Consider the following 17,585-nt stretch of genomic DNA (forward strand, 5'->3'; position numbering starts at 1 on the left):
TTGCCTTGAGAGAAAAGAGCAAGAGGAGAGGGGAGTGGAGCGGGGTGAAAACAGGCCGACAGATAAACTTAGAGCAGCATGACACAAGTATCAACACATTCTGGACATTAACACCCTGCTGAGGCACAGAGGAGGACGGCTTGATGGAAGTCTTCTGAAAGGGAAACAGGATAAAGAAGTTCCTGCAGAACACACCCTTTTTTAAAGTTACTATTTGGACTATTTTGCCTTAATTGGATAGGACAGCTGAAGTGAGGCAGGATATGGGAGAACATAGTGGGAGGGGGGCTATCTGACCACCCCCATTCATGTTTTGCGATTTGATGATGAATAGCTTTAAACAATATTTCAGGATTTTCTCTACTTTTTAAAAATGTGAGGATAACTCCAAATAAAGTTTTGGGATTAAGAGTTAACCAAAGCACCTCTCTATGAATGTAAATGCATTGTGTAGTCAGTAATACAAAGTGTAAACCTGCATTTACAGTCTCATAATATTTGTGTTTCAGCAGCAGTGTTTTCTTACTTATGGCCATTTTAGCCAGAGCTGCAAAAATGAAAAGAGGTTATTACAAGTTGAAATCCCTGAATTGTTCAATGTGAGAATTTGCTGATCCTTCTGGTCTGACTTTATAATAGTTATATAACAGTTTTGGGTATCAAGCTGCTGACAACATCTGATAAAATAGTCCTAATATCTGGTGTATTGTTATGTCACCCAAACAATTCATTGAGAACTGATCTTCAGATGAGTCGATTCAGCCTGTGGTTCAGAAATCACTCATATGCACATTAATTTCTTCCGGTCTTCGTCACGTTGACCGAGTTCAGTTTGGGTTTTCAGACATTACAGCGGAAAAAAACAGATAATAATTAGTCCTTCTTCATTCTTCGTTCCTGTCCTGTTTTCCATTTCAGGTGTGAATGAATGTTAGCAACGTGCCTGAGTCACCACCCACCTAGTCCACCAAACGTCCCCTCTCAACCGGTGGATGATCTCGTGTTGACAAAGATTTAACCAACAGTTTTTGTCATGTCACTATTATTTGTTTGATTGTAAATAGAAGCTTTCTGATTATTTTGTCGTGGATTTCTTCTTGCAAGATTGCAGTTCCTTATTTTCTGAGTTTTTCTCAACTACAGGAAACTATCAGTAAGTTAGTTGTTCTCACTTCTACCACACCTCACTCAACAGCAGTGAGTGTCGAGAGTCAAACAGGAAACAGTCATGCGCTGACTGGAAGCCTTTCAGTCTGAAGCCAATGATGTGATTAAAAGTTGGATTTTTTTTATTTATTATATTTAAGAAGTGTCGATTTACTTACTGTGTTAAAAGTTATTTTAAATTTAGCAGACATTTTGCTTTAAAGGTGCACTATGTAGATAAGTAAAACAATTCTATGCTATATTTTATAAACTAAATACACAAACTTCATGAAAAGATAAAATGAGTCCCTGGAAAACTGGAGCTAAAAATCTACCAGGAGAGTTAATTTTCCTCTGAGGACAGTTTGTGTATGGAGTTATGAACATTTACCACATAATCTGTAAATTTCTCCAACTTTCACATCTCTACTAAAACTCCATAGTGCACCTTTAAATTTGACTTTTTTTTTATTGAATGAATGTTATTGAAACCCAAGCTTGAACTGAAATGACATCTTTAAAAAAAAAAACTTTCCAAAAAGCTGCTTCACTAATCACAAGCATGATCTCATCTACTCCTTGCTGTGCCCTTGACTTCCGAACACAACACAGGTATGCCTGAAGATGAAGTGGGTGGCTGTCAGAAAATGAAGATGTATTTGTCTGATCCGGACATAGCTGTGTGACAGCCAGTGCACCCCCCCCCCCCCCCCCCTGCCTGGAGAAAGCCTCACGCCTGGGGGCAAGAGAGTGACACACACACACACACACACACACACACGCACACACACACACACACACACATAAATACATACAAAAACACTCTCCAAGGAGGAGTCAAGGGGCAAAGGGGAGGAGGGAGCAGGAGAGGAAAAGGGAGTGTATCTCTCTCTCTCTCTCTCTCTCTCTCTCTCTCTCTCTCTTCTGTCTCAAACGCTCACCTTCCCTCCTCCCATGCAAGAAGCTAAGAGTCAGACACTCAAGTGTTCAGTCGCGCAGTGACAGGTACACAGGATACTGAGGTCGTGTGAGAGACTGAGCGAGAGAGGACGAGACACGGAGAAAAGATACTGGTTGCACAGAAATTCTTAAGGAGGGCACTGACAGCCTGCCCTATGTGTGGCTCCTCACAAGGCTTCACAGTAAGTGTGTAACATCCTCTTTATATCATTGTTTGATAAAAAATGTTGAAATAGAAAATATTAAATATTTAAAAGTAATACATCTTAATTGATTATTGTCTATATTTCTATATTTTTGTATTGCAAACTCATCCTGGAAATGACAACGGTAAAGAGGGCTTTCTAAATTCAACCTGTTACATGTTGGGGCCACGTTTGAGCCACAACTGTACAACTTTGAGTCATGTCTTGATTTCCAGGGTATATTTAATGCTGTGTCATCGAGTTCAAGGGTTTCACTGTGAGCTGTCACGCTTGTAACAGTCATTTCGAGTCAGCTGTAGGGACACACTTCAGAGAAAAATGGGGTGAAATGTAATCCCCACATCTGAACTTTTAGATGCAGGATTTGTGAAAAATAAACAAACAGCCAAAGAGTATTTTAAATCTTTCTATTTAGGCTATCTAATTTATTATTTCTTTGTAAAAGAAATTGCAGGATTTTTCAATTTTAAGCCATTCAAACTTTTAGTTTGGATTTCAGTTCAACTTAAAGTTGTCCTCACTTCACATAAGAGTGTTTACCACATATAATCAACCTCATCTCTCACGATCTTGGAGCCAAACTGATGAGCATGTGAAAGGAAGTTGTGAGGAACATATCTGAGCGTATCAGCATTGTCTTTTAATCACAAGTCCCTCCTATCAGCGTCTTTTCTTCTTTCTATCTTCACTATTTCAATGCTTCGTCCCCTCAATCTGAGAATTAAACTTTTTGTCAGTGGCCCAGCTTTCTGACATCAGAGGGGGGGGGGGGGGGGGGTCGGATAGATAGCGTATAGAGAACAGACAGAAAAGAAAGAGAGGCTTGATCTGGCTCAGAGCCAAGTCTCAGCCAGTTTAGAGGAAGTCTGGTCGATTCACTGCGAGCGCTGATTTCCTTGTGAAAGTGGTCTTGCACCGGGGATGACGTGCACAGGAACCTCCCTTATAGCCCAGGGGTTGTGATTCAGAGAGTCACAGGATGTATGGGACAGTGGGGGCGATAGGGCAGTGAGCACGAAAGGTTTCTCTTTGAAGTTTGTTTGTCCGGTAGGACCAGTTGATGGGAAAGTTAGAATTCCTGCTGGGTGTCTTTCTCCCTAACATCCCCAAACTTGCCAATGCCTCCTCTGTGTCATATCTCACACTCTGGAGTCTAATTTGAACTCCATTCTAAACTTGACTTCCCTTGGTAAGTCAGCTGTTGTTTGTGTTGTCTCTGTTTTTCCCTTAAAATGTGACATCAAAGGGAAATGGAAATATGTCTTTAATCAACTACAGCCATATTTTTTTTATTTTTTTTAAAGGAAATACAGAATGACAACATTCTGTTTCCCTACTTAATATCTCCATCTTTTTCTGCAGGCCTCCTCCTCTCAGTGCACCACAGGCATGCTAACCTCAGAGAGATCGCTGCAAAGCTCAGGGATTATCACAGCAGCGATGCCAGAGTCACAGGATGTAGACATGACATCATGGAGAGAGGAACACTTTGAGGAAAAGTGCACTTATATTGTGAAGGACCAACCAGTTGAAGAGGAGTCTGAAAACAAGCGCTGGACGCGAGCTGAGAGATCCTTGCCCAGGAACCTGGCCCTGAAATGCTCCCACGACTCTGCAGAGGTATGCGGCAAAGAAGACCATCCTTGTTTGTGTTTTGAGCAGCAGAAAAACTACTAATGCAAAGCAGGAAAAAGATTCATAATATCTATATATATATATATATATATATATATATATATATATATATATATCTGAGTGGTATAAACATCTACTGTAGTTGTTTATGTTTTGAAATAACTGCAGACTCTTTGCGTCACTCCAACATCCTGTCATCCACTCATCCATCCTCAGACGGGAAGCACTTGACATGTTGTTGTCTAAATTCGGCCTTTCCTCTCTGCTATGTATGTGTTTAGGCAAAGCGAAGGCAGGCCTGTCTCTCAGTAGGCACACAGCCTGGGGTCTCAATGATTAGTAGCCACCTCAGATTCCCAACCCTTTGTCCAAGCACACAATTACACCATAAAACAGGGGGCGCCAGGACTGGGACCCGCCTTATGGATAAAGCCATAAACTACATTAAGGATCAAGTATGTGGGCAGTGACAGTGATTAATAGCGGAGGAGAGTTTATGTTTAACTGGATGGACAAGGGCAGTGTGGTAAATGCATGATAAAAGATGAACCCGGTGGAAACGTTAGATTTCTTTAAGCGAGACGGGGGTTGAGCCTCTGTAGATGAAAGATGGTAATCAGGTGAGATCAGAGGAAGTAAGAGAGGCGTCTGCAGCAAAATACCTGTACCATCACTTTGACCTTCTAATAAAGTCTGTCTGCAGTCTGGGTGACATGAAGAACAGGATATGTTACATTAACCTGTGACACATGGGCACCTCAAATAGAGCCTTCAGACAAAGCCTATGAAAGCAGGGGGTAGAACTAGCAGGATAAACCGGAGACAAACTCTGCTGCTAAAGCATGTGCAGCGGTTCATCAAGCTGTTACCCCATGCCAGTATTACACTAAGATGAAAGAGAGAATACATTTCCATTGCTCCAGGGTTTTTTTTTTTTTTTAACAGAGCTCAAGGTTTAGTTGACTGGTCAGGGTGTGCCCATGACACCTTATCCTCTCTTCCACACCCCGGAGGCTCGAGACACAGGACTGAGTTTCACACCTGCAGCGCGCACAACAAGAGTAGCAGTGAAACTTTAATATGGTGGTCGAAACGAAAGATAACTTGGGCGATTGACTTATGAATTATTCAGCATGGGAAGGGAGGTACGCATTCTGTCACAGCCTTGCAACATTTTAATTTTTCTCCATGGACAATTTGCCATGATTCCCAGTATGTAATAATCCCAGTAACTGCTTGGATGTTCTGTCCCTTTAAGCGATTCTCAGGGGACCGATCTGATCATTTGTGTTAATCACCCAGAAACAAGCAGGGCATGAAGAGTCAGATGAGAAGTTGACATCCAGGAGCTTGCTCAGGCCTCCAATTTGTGAGCTACTCTGTCGTTTGATGATTTCATTTTCATCTTGTCAAACAGGTGCATGGGGTGACCGGTAAAGAGGTGATTCCTAAGGGAACACGTTTCGGTCCTCTGGTTGGGGAAAGCTACACCAACGAAACTCTTCTGAAAGATGCTGACAGGAAGTACTTTTGGAGGGTAAGTAAGACTCATGTGGGTCTCTGGATGTGTGCTTGCATGGGAAATTCAGCTGTGTGTATTTCATAACTATTCACATCCTGTACCTCCATCTGGAGACACTGCCGTGGCTGTTGCCTGGCACAACTAAGCAGCTGTGGTCAATGTCTGACATCCTGTGAAAGTATAACTCTGTTCACCAGTGCTTCAGTCTCTTGAAAGGCAACACGATCAGATGTATCAGTGTGTTTGCCAGTTCCCTTCATGACTTTCTGAGGTCACACACACAGCTGTTTGGTTTCAGTGACGCAGCGGTTCTCCTCTCTCTCCGCTTCTCTCGGCAGTGGTATCACTGCCAGTAAATACACCATACACATGTCCGCACTTCTCCAGACTCACAATTCTCATACTGACTAAGCGAGGAAGTGGCTTTGAGCCTGAGAACTGTTGTCTTCTAAAGCAGCAGCATCAGGACGTCTTCCATTACACACAAGCGCTCTTTGTGAGTCTACAGTTTAGAGTCAGCAACCATGAAATCATGCAACCCCCAACCAAGGCTTGCATCAGCCATAACACAGACGACCTGTTGACATTACAGGCATGACTCAAGCGACAGCACAGCTTCGCAGATCAGAGAGTAAAAAGAACCTGACCTTGATAATAACAACTGTTTAAGTCAGCTAAAATAAAATAGCTTCGTAATAGCTCAGCAGATGCAGTGATGATTCCACTACAAAGGTGAGAGAATTAGTGGGCGTGATAGTAAACCCAACTCTGCAATCCAGTCATACGGTGAAATTCTTGCTCAGTGTAGGTTTAGCATGACTAATGTCGCAGATATGTCAGCTGTGTTCTCATAGTATTTACCATAAAGGCATAGGGAAACCTGTGACACCCCGGTTTCAGATGCAGAACACCTCATGATTTTGACCCAACGGAATTATCTCAATACTTCTTATCTTTTTTTTTGTAGGTTTTCTCTGAAGGGCATTTACACCACATCCTGGACGGGTTGAAAGAGGAGCGGAGCAACTGGATGCGTTACGTCAACCCGGCCTGCACCGTGGAGGAGCAGAACCTGGTGGCCTGCCAGAACGGTTTGGAGATCTACTTCTACACCATTAAACCAATTCAGCCAGGTCAGGAGCTTCTAGTGTGGTACTGCCCTGAATTCGCCCAACGCTGTAACTACCCTCCACTGGGACAACTGGCCATTGACAGTATTGGTAAGTGTCAAGTAGAAGTAGGATGCAAAGTAATAACTAGAGTGTTTCTGGACACCTTAAGGCAACAGGAACCATTCTTGAGCTCACGCTGAGACATACTGTCACTGCCGAGTAAACCTCCTAATCAAAGCGTCAGCCGACTGACACACTCTTTGTGTCAGTCGGCTGGCGCTGTGGTTCTTTGAAGAAGTTTCTCAGTCACACCCACAGCCCTTTTGTTTGGGTGGGCCACAAAGAAGAGGAGTAGAGTCCTGAAAGCAGAGAGGGTCTGTCTCCAGGTATAGTCATAATACTTGAGTAAGACGAAACCATTTTCAGGACTTTAGGTAATGTTTCAGTTTCCCTTTTTTTTTTTTTTAAAACTCCACACAGAAACACAGCTGGCAGATCTTTGACACACAAAGCATTTGGTTTTTATTCACAAACACAAAGAGCACACATACTAGCAGAGCGACCATATGCACACACCAAAATACTCATTTCCGCGCACGCTTCTACACAAGCGCACACAACAAGAGGCTGCCTGAGGTGCTGACAGCATTCTGGCAAGACTCCCCTTATTTATTTGGCTCTTAAGGAGGAAGAGAGGTAGGAAGCGCTCCAGTGACTACTTGAACTTCCTGACAAGGCGACCTGTTGACAGATTGATATCTCACTGAGTGTTGGCTGTTTGTTTTCTGGAACCTAGCCTCTCAAAAGGGCGGGGGGATGGGTAGCACACATAGAAGATAAAGGTTGCTCTGTGTCTGCATGGGTTAATGTTGATTGTGTCCACGAGTAGGTGAAAAGAGCATACATACTCCTGTATTTTGTCTTCCTCTCGTTTGTCAACTCATGGCCTTCATCTATTCTGTAGCAAGCCAGTTAAACCAATGGAAAAATACAGATTTGGATCCAGATTATAGAAACATGAGTTGTGTGTAATTCCTTGAAAAAAGTAAACCTAATTAATAGGTTAATGGACATGCTGCAATTTGCATTTTTTTCTCTCCATTAAGCATCTATTATGATTATATATGCATGATTGAAATCGGCGGTCCATTAGTCCATTTCAGATCAAAAGTAGTTTCTTATACTGTGTATCCTGTCCTGTGCTGGAAAGACCCTAATGCAAATAACATGCTGTAACCATTAACTTTGCACTATCAGTATGCTGATCAGAAGACAATTCCTTACATGTGGTGTCCACTTTCACAGGGACAGTCTGGGTGACATGGCCCAGACACACACACACACTTATTCACACACACAGTAATTGATTGAAAGTAAGGATGTGTGGTGATGTCGACAAGGAACTTGTGTGCATGATCATTCAGTGATCACGGGTTTATGTGTCACTCAACTAACTGATGATACTGTCAGTGTCCGGCCTGCTGTACTATGAATCAAATAAAAAAAAAAAAAATGTCACCTCTCTCTGATTAAGCAACAACCTATGGTGTTGAAATGACTCCAATGCTGAGGTTTAAGAAACTGAAGCTCGTCAAGTGACCACCTGTGGCTGTCTGCAAAACAAAATGAAACCACTTCAGGTCTCATAATAAAATAATTCTAATAATTCATCTTTTGGTGTCCATAGCTCATATTAGTCAGTATTAACTGAGGTGGGATTGTGTGTTGAAAACATTTGCATAATCAGGGGAGGGGTCAAGTAATAATACATTTTAATAATAACAAGATATTTTATTTGTTTCATTTAAAACAAATGTCAATCGTTCAGAATTAAGAAAACATGATCGTGAATATAAATACAAGCAAGAAGCTCTAAAAACATTCCTCTATTGTTTATTTGTTCCACAGATCCGAGTCAAGCTCAGGAGAAGACATCAGTGAAACGAGGACACAGCGTCTTTGAAATCCTCCGAGAGGAGCCTTCCAAACCTCTGAAGACTTCTGCTACACGTGTAGACAGTCCTTTGTCTCAGACCAACCTCTCAGCAGCTTTTCCCCTGTGTCCCCGAGTGGTCTACCCAGTCCAGCCACACTCAGAATCCATCCATGGCCATAGATATGTCCCTCTGCAATCTCTGCCGTCCTGTAGCCCTCCAGCTCCCAAAAGGCCAGCTCTGTGTAGTCCTTCCTCCTCCCGTTTGCACTTCAGCTTTCAGCACAGTCAGAGACCAGTCGCAGCCAAATCTTACCAAGAGTCCTCTGTGGCTGATCAGGTTCACCCTGCTCTGAGGCACTCTCCATATTTACCACCTCACTACTCACTTGGCCTTAACAGCATCCTACCTCACTCATACCCTCTCTACAGTGAGCGACTGAAACCCCACCTTATACTCCCATCTCCTTTACTGCCTTTAAATGATTATGCACACTTCCTGCATCCTGTGGCCAACAGATACAAAGACTTGACACTTGCACTATCCAACACCAAACAAGACCTCATTCTTTCACCGACCAGGGAGCTCAAAGACAACAAACACCTCATATCCAAAAGGACAAACTACCTCAGGATCCCCTCGGATGACCTAAGAGAATTTAAATATGCAGACCTCGCTATGCCTGCCACATCAAGTGCCTCATCCATGATCAGCTCGCACAGTCGCAGAGCACTGCCCTCTCTTGCGCCTGGAGGGTGCTCACCACCAGTGGGCATGGCCGCCTTTTCAGACTGCCTCCCTTCCAAGCCCACCTCTGCTACTCAGAGCAACACAGATGATGCCATGGACCTCAGGAAGACCAAACACGTTGGGCAGATGATTGGCTACAAAACCCTGTCGTACCCCCTCGCAAGGCAAAATGGAAAGATCCGGTATGAGTGCAACGTCTGCAGAAAGGTCTTTGGGCAGCTATCCAACCTCAAGGTTAGTTCCTTCTTCATCATATTTGTACAGTTAATGCAAACTGCCTTGCACAACTATGCTAGAGAATTACCAAATTGACCAGCCACTCATCTCTGACATACATCCTCAGGTTCATCTGCGAGTGCACAGCGGAGAGCGCCCCTTCATGTGTCAGACCTGCAGTAAGAACTTTACTCAGCTGGCCCACCTGCAGAAACACCACCTGGTTCACACGGGAGAAAAGCCTCATGAGTGCAAGGTATGGCTACCGTTCAAACTCAGGTCATTTTGGGAACAGCTAGAACACAGATTACAGGATCTGTCGTTTTATTCAAATGACTGTGGAGTAAATATTTAGTTGAAGTCAGCACACAGTTAGCACTGTTAGCATACAGACATGAAATATGGAGTATATAGTAGTAAATAGCAATACAACATATTACATTGAGTTTTACTTGTATTATTTATTGCGTTTCTCTACAGACAGTCTGAAGCTGCTCTTGACGATAAAATAGTATATTACTATAATGTTCACAAGTCCTCCTTTATGTTAGTATGTACACCGTTTTTCTGATTCCTAAACATATTCTCCTTGCCTCTGTTTTGATGCAGGTGTGCCATAAGCGATTCAGTAGTACAAGTAACTTGAAGACCCACCAGAGGCTACATTCAGGTGAAAGGCCATACCAATGCAAACTCTGCACAGCCCGTTTTACACAATTCGTCCACCTTAAGCTGCACAAACGCCTCCACACCGGGGAACGACCTCACAGGTGTCCTCGCTGCCCCTGTGCCTACCTCCACCATTGCAGCCTCCAGGTTCACCTCCAAGGCTTCTGCCCTCTGTCCCCGTCGGCTTCCCAAAGGCACACCCCGGAGGAGCTACACCGGGTCAACTCTGAGATTGAGAGGTTTGACATGAGTGAGACGGCAGAGCAGCTTGAGGCCATGGCTGCAGAGGCTGAGATGGACAAGGGGAATGTTACTGAATTAATTAAGACGATGGAGTTTCATACGTCTGGCCACAGGGAGGGCGCCAGAGAGGAGAGCAAGCTTAGCATGTACAAATCAGCAAAGGCCGTACAGCTGCTGCATCATGGCAGCCCTCTACCTCTGCATGCAACCAACATCAAACTGGAGTCAGGCTGCATAGCAGAGCCCTAAGACAGCTCTGCTAATCCAACCATATAATCCTTACAGGTCAACTCAGCAGCTGTGTGTTACTGCCCTATTTGAAGAAGACCCTAATCTCAATCATGCATACTCTACAGAGGCTTTAACATGTGAAGAATCAAGACGTTACCAGCATGGCCTGGGACCAGTGACTTGATAGGTTTCATTCATACACATTTGTTAATTTATTTTGTTGCTAATATTAAACAGAGAGAGACTGTAGACATTTTTTTTTGTTATTTTTTGTATCTCTGGGAAATCTTTATAAACTAAACATGAGATAATGCATAAAAGTGTTTATCGTTATTTGTGGTTTCACTGTCTCAGTGTTTTGTTGCGGGTGTGGTTCGTAATAGTTTCTGGTAAGGGTTGTATCAGTGGGATAAAGGTCAAAACAATAACAGAGGAAACCTCAGTTACTTGCACGAAGTCTACAGTATCCAGCGCTTGCTTTTTTATGTGTAAACTCTTCAGTCTGGTAAAAAAAACAAAAAAAACATGAACTACAATAATCTTAACCCCCATCTCTTATTGGTAAAATAATGCTGCTCATTTTGTACACAAGTTTCCACATTCTAGCAGAATTAATCAGGGGGGAAATTAAGTAGCACATCTCTTAATAAAACAAAAGCTATAAAAAAAAGGGGACCTTTTTTTTTTGATTTGGGGAAAGAATGAAAGCTGTGCAGAAAGGCTACATAAAAAGATTGTATAATATAACACTTTCTTGCCAAAGGCCTGCCACACTGTGCAAAATCCTCTGTGATCCTCAAATTACTAGAAAGAGTATTAGGTTACCAATTGTTTTAAGTGGCAATATGATGAGGCTATTTATAACTTGCATTGCATCCTTCTTCAGGGATGATGAAACACCTGATCTGGTCACAGATGTATATCAGCTACCCTGGAGCCCACAAGCTATACCGTAAACGACAACAAGCAACCAATTAAAGAAAATGATTGATCTGTTAGTACATTGCTGAATAAATTAAACTTGTAGCTATCAATAAATATCAAGTATTGTCTAATCAAGAGATTTGTCAGATATTCTTTAAATAGGGGCTTTAAGGAGTTAAATTATTTTTCAAAGAACAAGACGAATATAGGCCCTACAGTCCAAGGTGGCGGGAAGGTGAGCTGTTTACAGTTGGCCATTGGTAAACTCATTCCCCTTTAACACCGCGCGCGCAGTGACGTCATGTATTTTTGACGGCGGGGGGGCAGGCAGCGGGAGAAGAAGAGAGAGGCGGACGTACCCGGGGGTAAACGATGCCCAGGATAATGTCACGGGTCTATTCGCTCTCCCACCTCTCCATATCATGATAAACGCTGCTGGGGCGGTCGTCCGCAGGATGCCCTCGGCGGCCCGGAGGAGCGGATGCTGGATAGCGTGGTGCCAGGCGGCGCTGCTCGGCATGTCGGCGCTGGTTATCGTGGCCGAACGGAGCGCTCGTAAGTGGGCACAGAATTCCACCTCTACCGGGCTGCTGTTTCTGCTGTTGTAGGCTATTAGTGAATGTGAAAACAGGGCGGGGGGGAATGTTGTTTTTGTGTGAGTATTTCTCATAGGCTGTAATAATTGAGACTGCTGTTGCTCAGCCATGATGCTTCGTGCTGGAGGTTACCCAGCAGCAGGTCCGAAACAATTCAAACGGTGATGCAATAGCACTACCGCTATACTGCTGAAATGGCAAACCAAGCTAGTTTCCTCTTTATACATTGTTATTTGCATGTGCCAGGCTAGGTAGGTGTGTCAAACTGGGGCTCTAGGACCTCAAGAGGGTCATTCAGTAGGGTCACATGATTAAATATACAGTTAACCCCTGCAGTAAAGGGGAAACCTGTGGACAGAACACCTGCACCCACCTACCAAAACAGATTTTAAATATTAATTTAACATCAGTATCACTACTAATGTTATCATCATCATTATTATTATTTGGAATGGCAATAACGCGCACATCTGGAGTCTACGTTGAACAAAGTCTGCAGAACTCTCAGGTGTGATGATTGCCTGACTAAGCAGATCAATGGGGCAAGGGCAGGACACCGGGGGAGGGGGATGAGGTGACTGCATGAGTACAAAGTGTGACTTTGCCCTCAGCTACTATTCCCAGAGGCATAAAATATCGTGCTGCCTGTGCCATAGACCCCACCTTTCAGTCAGCCTGTTAACAGACAAAATGAGGCGTAATTGAAAATGATCAATTTAGGGAGATGATGCTCTTTCTTGTCATTATTTTCACATCGTGGTTGCAGGGACATCATTGGAGGCTTTCGTTAAGTATTTAATTAAGACAGACCTTGCATCATCTTGTTAGAACAGCTTCCCCTTAATTAAATGACAATTCACTTAAGGTGCTATGCAAGTGGGCTTCAAATTCTTAAGGGACTCTGAAACTCTGGGTTTTAATGTTTTTCCTTTAAAAACTGCTTGACCAATAATAAATAATTGACACATTGACATAAAAACACAAAATACTAACAGCACCTTGCATGTGCATCTCTGTATCTGCGTGTGTGTGTCATAGTGATCTACTGTATCGGGTTTTATCTTTGGAATGAGGAGACGCAGTGGGCGGGCCTCACTCTGGGCCTCTTCCTACCGGGTACAGCGGTTCAACTGCTAAGTGTGAAATGGTACTATGATGACGGTGATGACAGACGATGTTACCTCTCTGTTATTCACATACTGCACTTGGGCATATTCAAAAGGTAAGATCAGAGCAAACTCCAGATTTGAAATTGAAAACATTGCCTCATTTCTGTAAATAGAAAGATACAAAAAAAAAATCTATTATCATAGTGTCATTGAAACCTTCACCTGGAGGTTACTCTGTCCCTACTCTGGTCTTTGTCTCTGTCTCCCTCTTCTGGCAGGTTGTGGGACTGCATGAGGTCTGTGTTCCGCATGCAGGACTCGGTGGCTGATCTCGGAGCTGCGGTCATGCAGCAGGCAGATGTGGCTGCTCTCTGGCTGCTGGAGGCCCTCGTCCTCACGCTCCCTCAGAGCCTGCTTCAGGCATATGTTGTGATGTCAACTGACGTGGGCATCATGTCCCCAGGTATACAGATGTCACCATTAGAAATCATATCTACATCTTGTTTGTAGTGTCTGAAAAAGAGATGATCATTTTCATATCCTACTCTCTGGGTTTTTACCTTCAGTCGCCTACTGCTGTGGCCTGTGTGTGCTGTCTATTTCCTGGGCGCTGGTTCTTTACAGCAGAGCCTGCTGTCTGATACGACCAGGCCACCTGGCCATGCCTCCGGCAGCCCTCCTGTGCCAGCTGGTGTGGAGGGCTGGGATGCTGGGTGCAAGGGTCACCTGCCTCATGTTCTTTGCCAGGGTCTTTAACTGGTGGGTCTGTGGTGTAGCAGGTAAGCAGCAGGCTCCATGGGCTGATACTGATGTCTATAAGAGAAAGAGAAAGGATGCAGATATTGAAACATAGCACACACTTGCAAATATCAGTTTGAAATGAAATGATTGAATTATCCTCATTGATGCAGAATTGTCTTATTAATCCAGTTTTCACTTCTATACATCAGCTGCTGTACGACACATGCGTCCTCTAATGCGCCTGTACCTCAATGTCTATATTTATGCTGACCTCCAGGTTTCCACTGGCTCACGGCCTCCTTCTGGCTGGTTTCACAGCAACCAGACATCTGCAACGGCCCTTGGTGTTGGCGAGCTTTTAACGCCATCATGGGGCTTGTCCATGTCTTCCTCTTCCTCAACGTTAAAGACGGACCGTCACGCTTCCGCATGGCCAGTTTCTATGCAGTAAGATGTGATGAAATGTAGTCTTGGTTTGACTCTTGATTCTGATCCCTGTTGTCAGTATGTTGTTTTGTGTTCCACATAGAGCACTGCCTCATTGACATACAGTACATATAGGGCAGCTGTACCCTGCACAGGGGATGTAGTTTGCATCGTCATCCTCACCTTTTCGTCCTCTGCTTTCAGTGACGTAAAGCAGACTACTAATGACTGATGGTTTGTCCTTCTCTTCTTCTTCAGTTCATGCTTGTAGAGAACGCCACTTTGCTGTTGGCTGCCTCTGACTTCCTTAGTGAAGCATCATGGGACAGCATGACCCTTCCAACCACAGTGCTGTGCAGCTTTCTCCTTGGTGAGTCACTAGCTGCGCTTTTTTTTCTTTTGGAACAGATACGGCTCTGATTTTGTTTCATGCATAGCGCTCAAATACGTCGCTGTCAAAACGGCTCATAGTTTCACTGCACAACACCAAAGGCAATCGAATCCAGTCAAAAAGGAATGACACTTATTTGTCCTTGGAGTGCTACTTGTTTAATAAATATTTTTTTTTAATAATAATTGTTTTATAACAATTAATAATTAGAGATAGAACAAACATAATCTGTGGTATCAAATAAACTATTTGTGGGTTAGTTGAACATGATAGTAAACAAAAGGTCATCTCTAATGTTGTCACTAAAACTACAATAAGCAATCCAACAACACTGAGCTCTAGATTCTTAAGGATAGATTTATTAAATACCAAAATAAAAGAAGACGTAACTTGATAATCAGTTGTACTAAGAAAATTGCTTCATAAACTTTTTTTTTCCCCGCTTCCCAGGTGCTACCTCTCTGGTCCTATACTACAGATTCCTCCACCCAAAGTCCACAGAGATCTCCCAGGGAACGAACCGCAACCACATGGGCAGCACTTGCATAGAACAAGGGGAGTCCTCCTTCTCTCTCGGGGATAAAAGCCTGCCCGCAACCTCCATTCAAAACCACGGAAGCTTCTCGCTCTCAGGTGTTGCTGGATCTCTGCTTGAGCACCCGGGGACCTGCGGAGGCCAGGCTAACAGTTGCTGCCCGTGTTACCACCACCACTGGCTCCTTATCCGACTGGCCCTGAAAACGGGAGACCTGGGGAAGATAAACCGAGCATATGGAGCCGGCGGAGCGGCAGCCATACTGGACTTGGAGGAGTACAACCAAGAGTTTAAGAGTAATGAGGGCATGACTATCACGGCAGGGGGTGAGGGCATCTCCACCTCTGAGTCTCAGGGGAAAGGCCCTGCACCTCTCTCAGACTGTAAAGATGAGTTCCAGAGTGTGAGCGAGCCCACATCAACAGAGCAACCTGAGGAGGAAGATGACAGTCTGGAGATGGAGAGCCCGATGGAGTCACCTACGTCCGATTTTAAACGGAGCTCACCAGAGGGAAAGTCTGTGTTCGGGGACAGTCCAGAACCTTATTTCTGTCCAACAGAGTCAAGTTCAACCTTATACTTCAGCGCTGATCCTCAGTCTCCAAGCAGCGCTAGTAACCCCCGCTTGGATCGGGACAGTGTTGAACAGGGGACACACCTAAACTCCATACCAAGCGATCCAGCCCTTCACAGAGATGTACGTGGACTCATGGGCCGTGTCGGACCACGCTGTACCTCCACTCCTAGATTGGACTCTGGAGTGTTCGACTCCCCATCTAGTGTCCCTCATCTCACAGGACCCAGGAGGCAGCTCATAATGTCCCGGAGAGACGAGGAAGATAGCTTCTAGCATCAAAAGAGAGCCTTGAACAGGAGACCACCAGCTGTTTGGAAGGCTGATTTATTGACTCAGCGCAGTAGGATTAGCTGGCCAGAAGAAGATTCACCTTTCAATGTCGATATATTCAGCACACATTAAGGTGTACATATGCAACAGTTTTGGGGCAATGCTAAGCTAGCCTGTATTTTTCTCGACGACTTTTTGAAACGCACTGCTTTGCCTAGATGCCGGACAAACAAAAAATGAAACCGTCAGTGTATTCATCAGACATCTTGAAGACGCTATAAAGGCTACTTGGCCAATAACGTGGTGTACAGAGCTCAGACGCACCTTCTACCTGATATCAAATTAAAACATTTTTCAATCGTTTGGCAGCAATTAATTTAAGACTCAATAATAACACTGTGCATAAAGAAGAAGCACAGGTTCTGCCGGGGTGGAATTAGATGTTGAAGAAGTAGCGACGAGATATGTCAACACATATCATTAGAAATGTGCTGCGTCTTTATAATTCAGACAAATGAGGATCTCTATATTATATACACAACAGCTTCTACTCATTTTAATATTCATAGCAGCCGTGTAAATGGAGGAATAGTCTCGATGTAAAGGAGACAGAAAGGTTTGACCTCTGCAACATTAGTATCTGAGTGTGAGCCAGAGCTTTGTTGACTTATTAAAAAGCACAAGTATCTACTGTACGATAATTCTTTTGCTGTGATTTTTTTTGGTATTCCCGTTTTAAAAACCATCCCAATTTTTAAAGAACAATATGCTGTTTTTTGTATAATCATGTCAACTGACATTGCATTACGCAGGGGCTAATGTGTCAACCTGGCAAAGCTGTGATATTCAATGTTTTAACTTTACTTACATGTTGACCATGTAATTAATACAATGTTTTTTGACTTGACATTATGTTGGGAGAAAATATCATGTCTCAGGCACTGACTTTTAAAAGCTTTCAAATGTCTTATGTGTGACGAAAGGAAAAAACGCTTTTGAAGTAGTTGTCGTAATGTTTTTTGTTATCTTGATTTCTTTTTCTAGGGGACAAATGCTTTTTTGCTTATTTGCTGTTCTGTAAAAAGGGAGGAAATCCATTAACAAAACAGTGATGTGTTGCTGGGTTTCTCTTGCAGCCAGTTGACTGCCTATACTCAACTTTGAACTGTGAAGTGAAAGGCCACTGGTGGCTTAAATGAGCAATAAATACCCTTTTTATTCGGGTGACTGGAATCCTTTCCCTTTGTTATTATTTGAAAATAATATGCTGAAAGTTGGGATGCTGAAAGTTTCCTGTTTTGCCAAGTCAGAAAAGAACGCATTACCATAATTGTGTCAATGGCCTCGGAAGAAGGTATTTATGGCACTTGCCCTTTAAGAAGTCGCGCATGC

General features: G+C 43.6%; 2 protein-coding genes across 2 annotated transcripts; both read left to right on the plus strand.

Annotated features, from left to right (window-relative positions):
- The first annotated feature begins 2,060 nt into the window (after positions 1-2,060).
- prdm1c (PR domain containing 1c, with ZNF domain) lies at positions 2,061-10,957 on the plus strand. The gene is made up of 7 exons (XM_061051927.1): positions 2,061-2,288; positions 3,675-3,932; positions 5,365-5,484; positions 6,437-6,689; positions 8,490-9,499; positions 9,609-9,737; positions 10,091-10,957. The coding sequence occupies exons 1-7, from the start codon at positions 2,262-2,264 to the stop codon at positions 10,640-10,642; spliced, it is 2,349 nt and encodes a 782-aa protein (XP_060907910.1). The 5' UTR covers positions 2,061-2,261; the 3' UTR covers positions 10,643-10,957.
- An 893-nt stretch (positions 10,958-11,850) lies between these two features.
- Positions 11,851-17,420, plus strand: xkr5a (XK related 5a). The gene is made up of 7 exons (XM_061051929.1): positions 11,851-12,103; positions 13,183-13,366; positions 13,532-13,716; positions 13,820-14,032; positions 14,272-14,441; positions 14,679-14,790; positions 15,262-17,420. The coding sequence occupies exons 1-7, from the start codon at positions 11,971-11,973 to the stop codon at positions 16,194-16,196; spliced, it is 1,932 nt and encodes a 643-aa protein (XP_060907912.1). The 5' UTR covers positions 11,851-11,970; the 3' UTR covers positions 16,197-17,420.
- The last annotated feature ends 165 nt before the right edge of the window (positions 17,421-17,585 follow it).

This window comes from Labrus mixtus, chromosome 12 (genome assembly GCF_963584025.1).
Source record: "Labrus mixtus chromosome 12, fLabMix1.1, whole genome shotgun sequence".
NCBI lineage: Eukaryota > Metazoa > Chordata > Actinopteri > Labriformes > Labridae > Labrus > Labrus mixtus.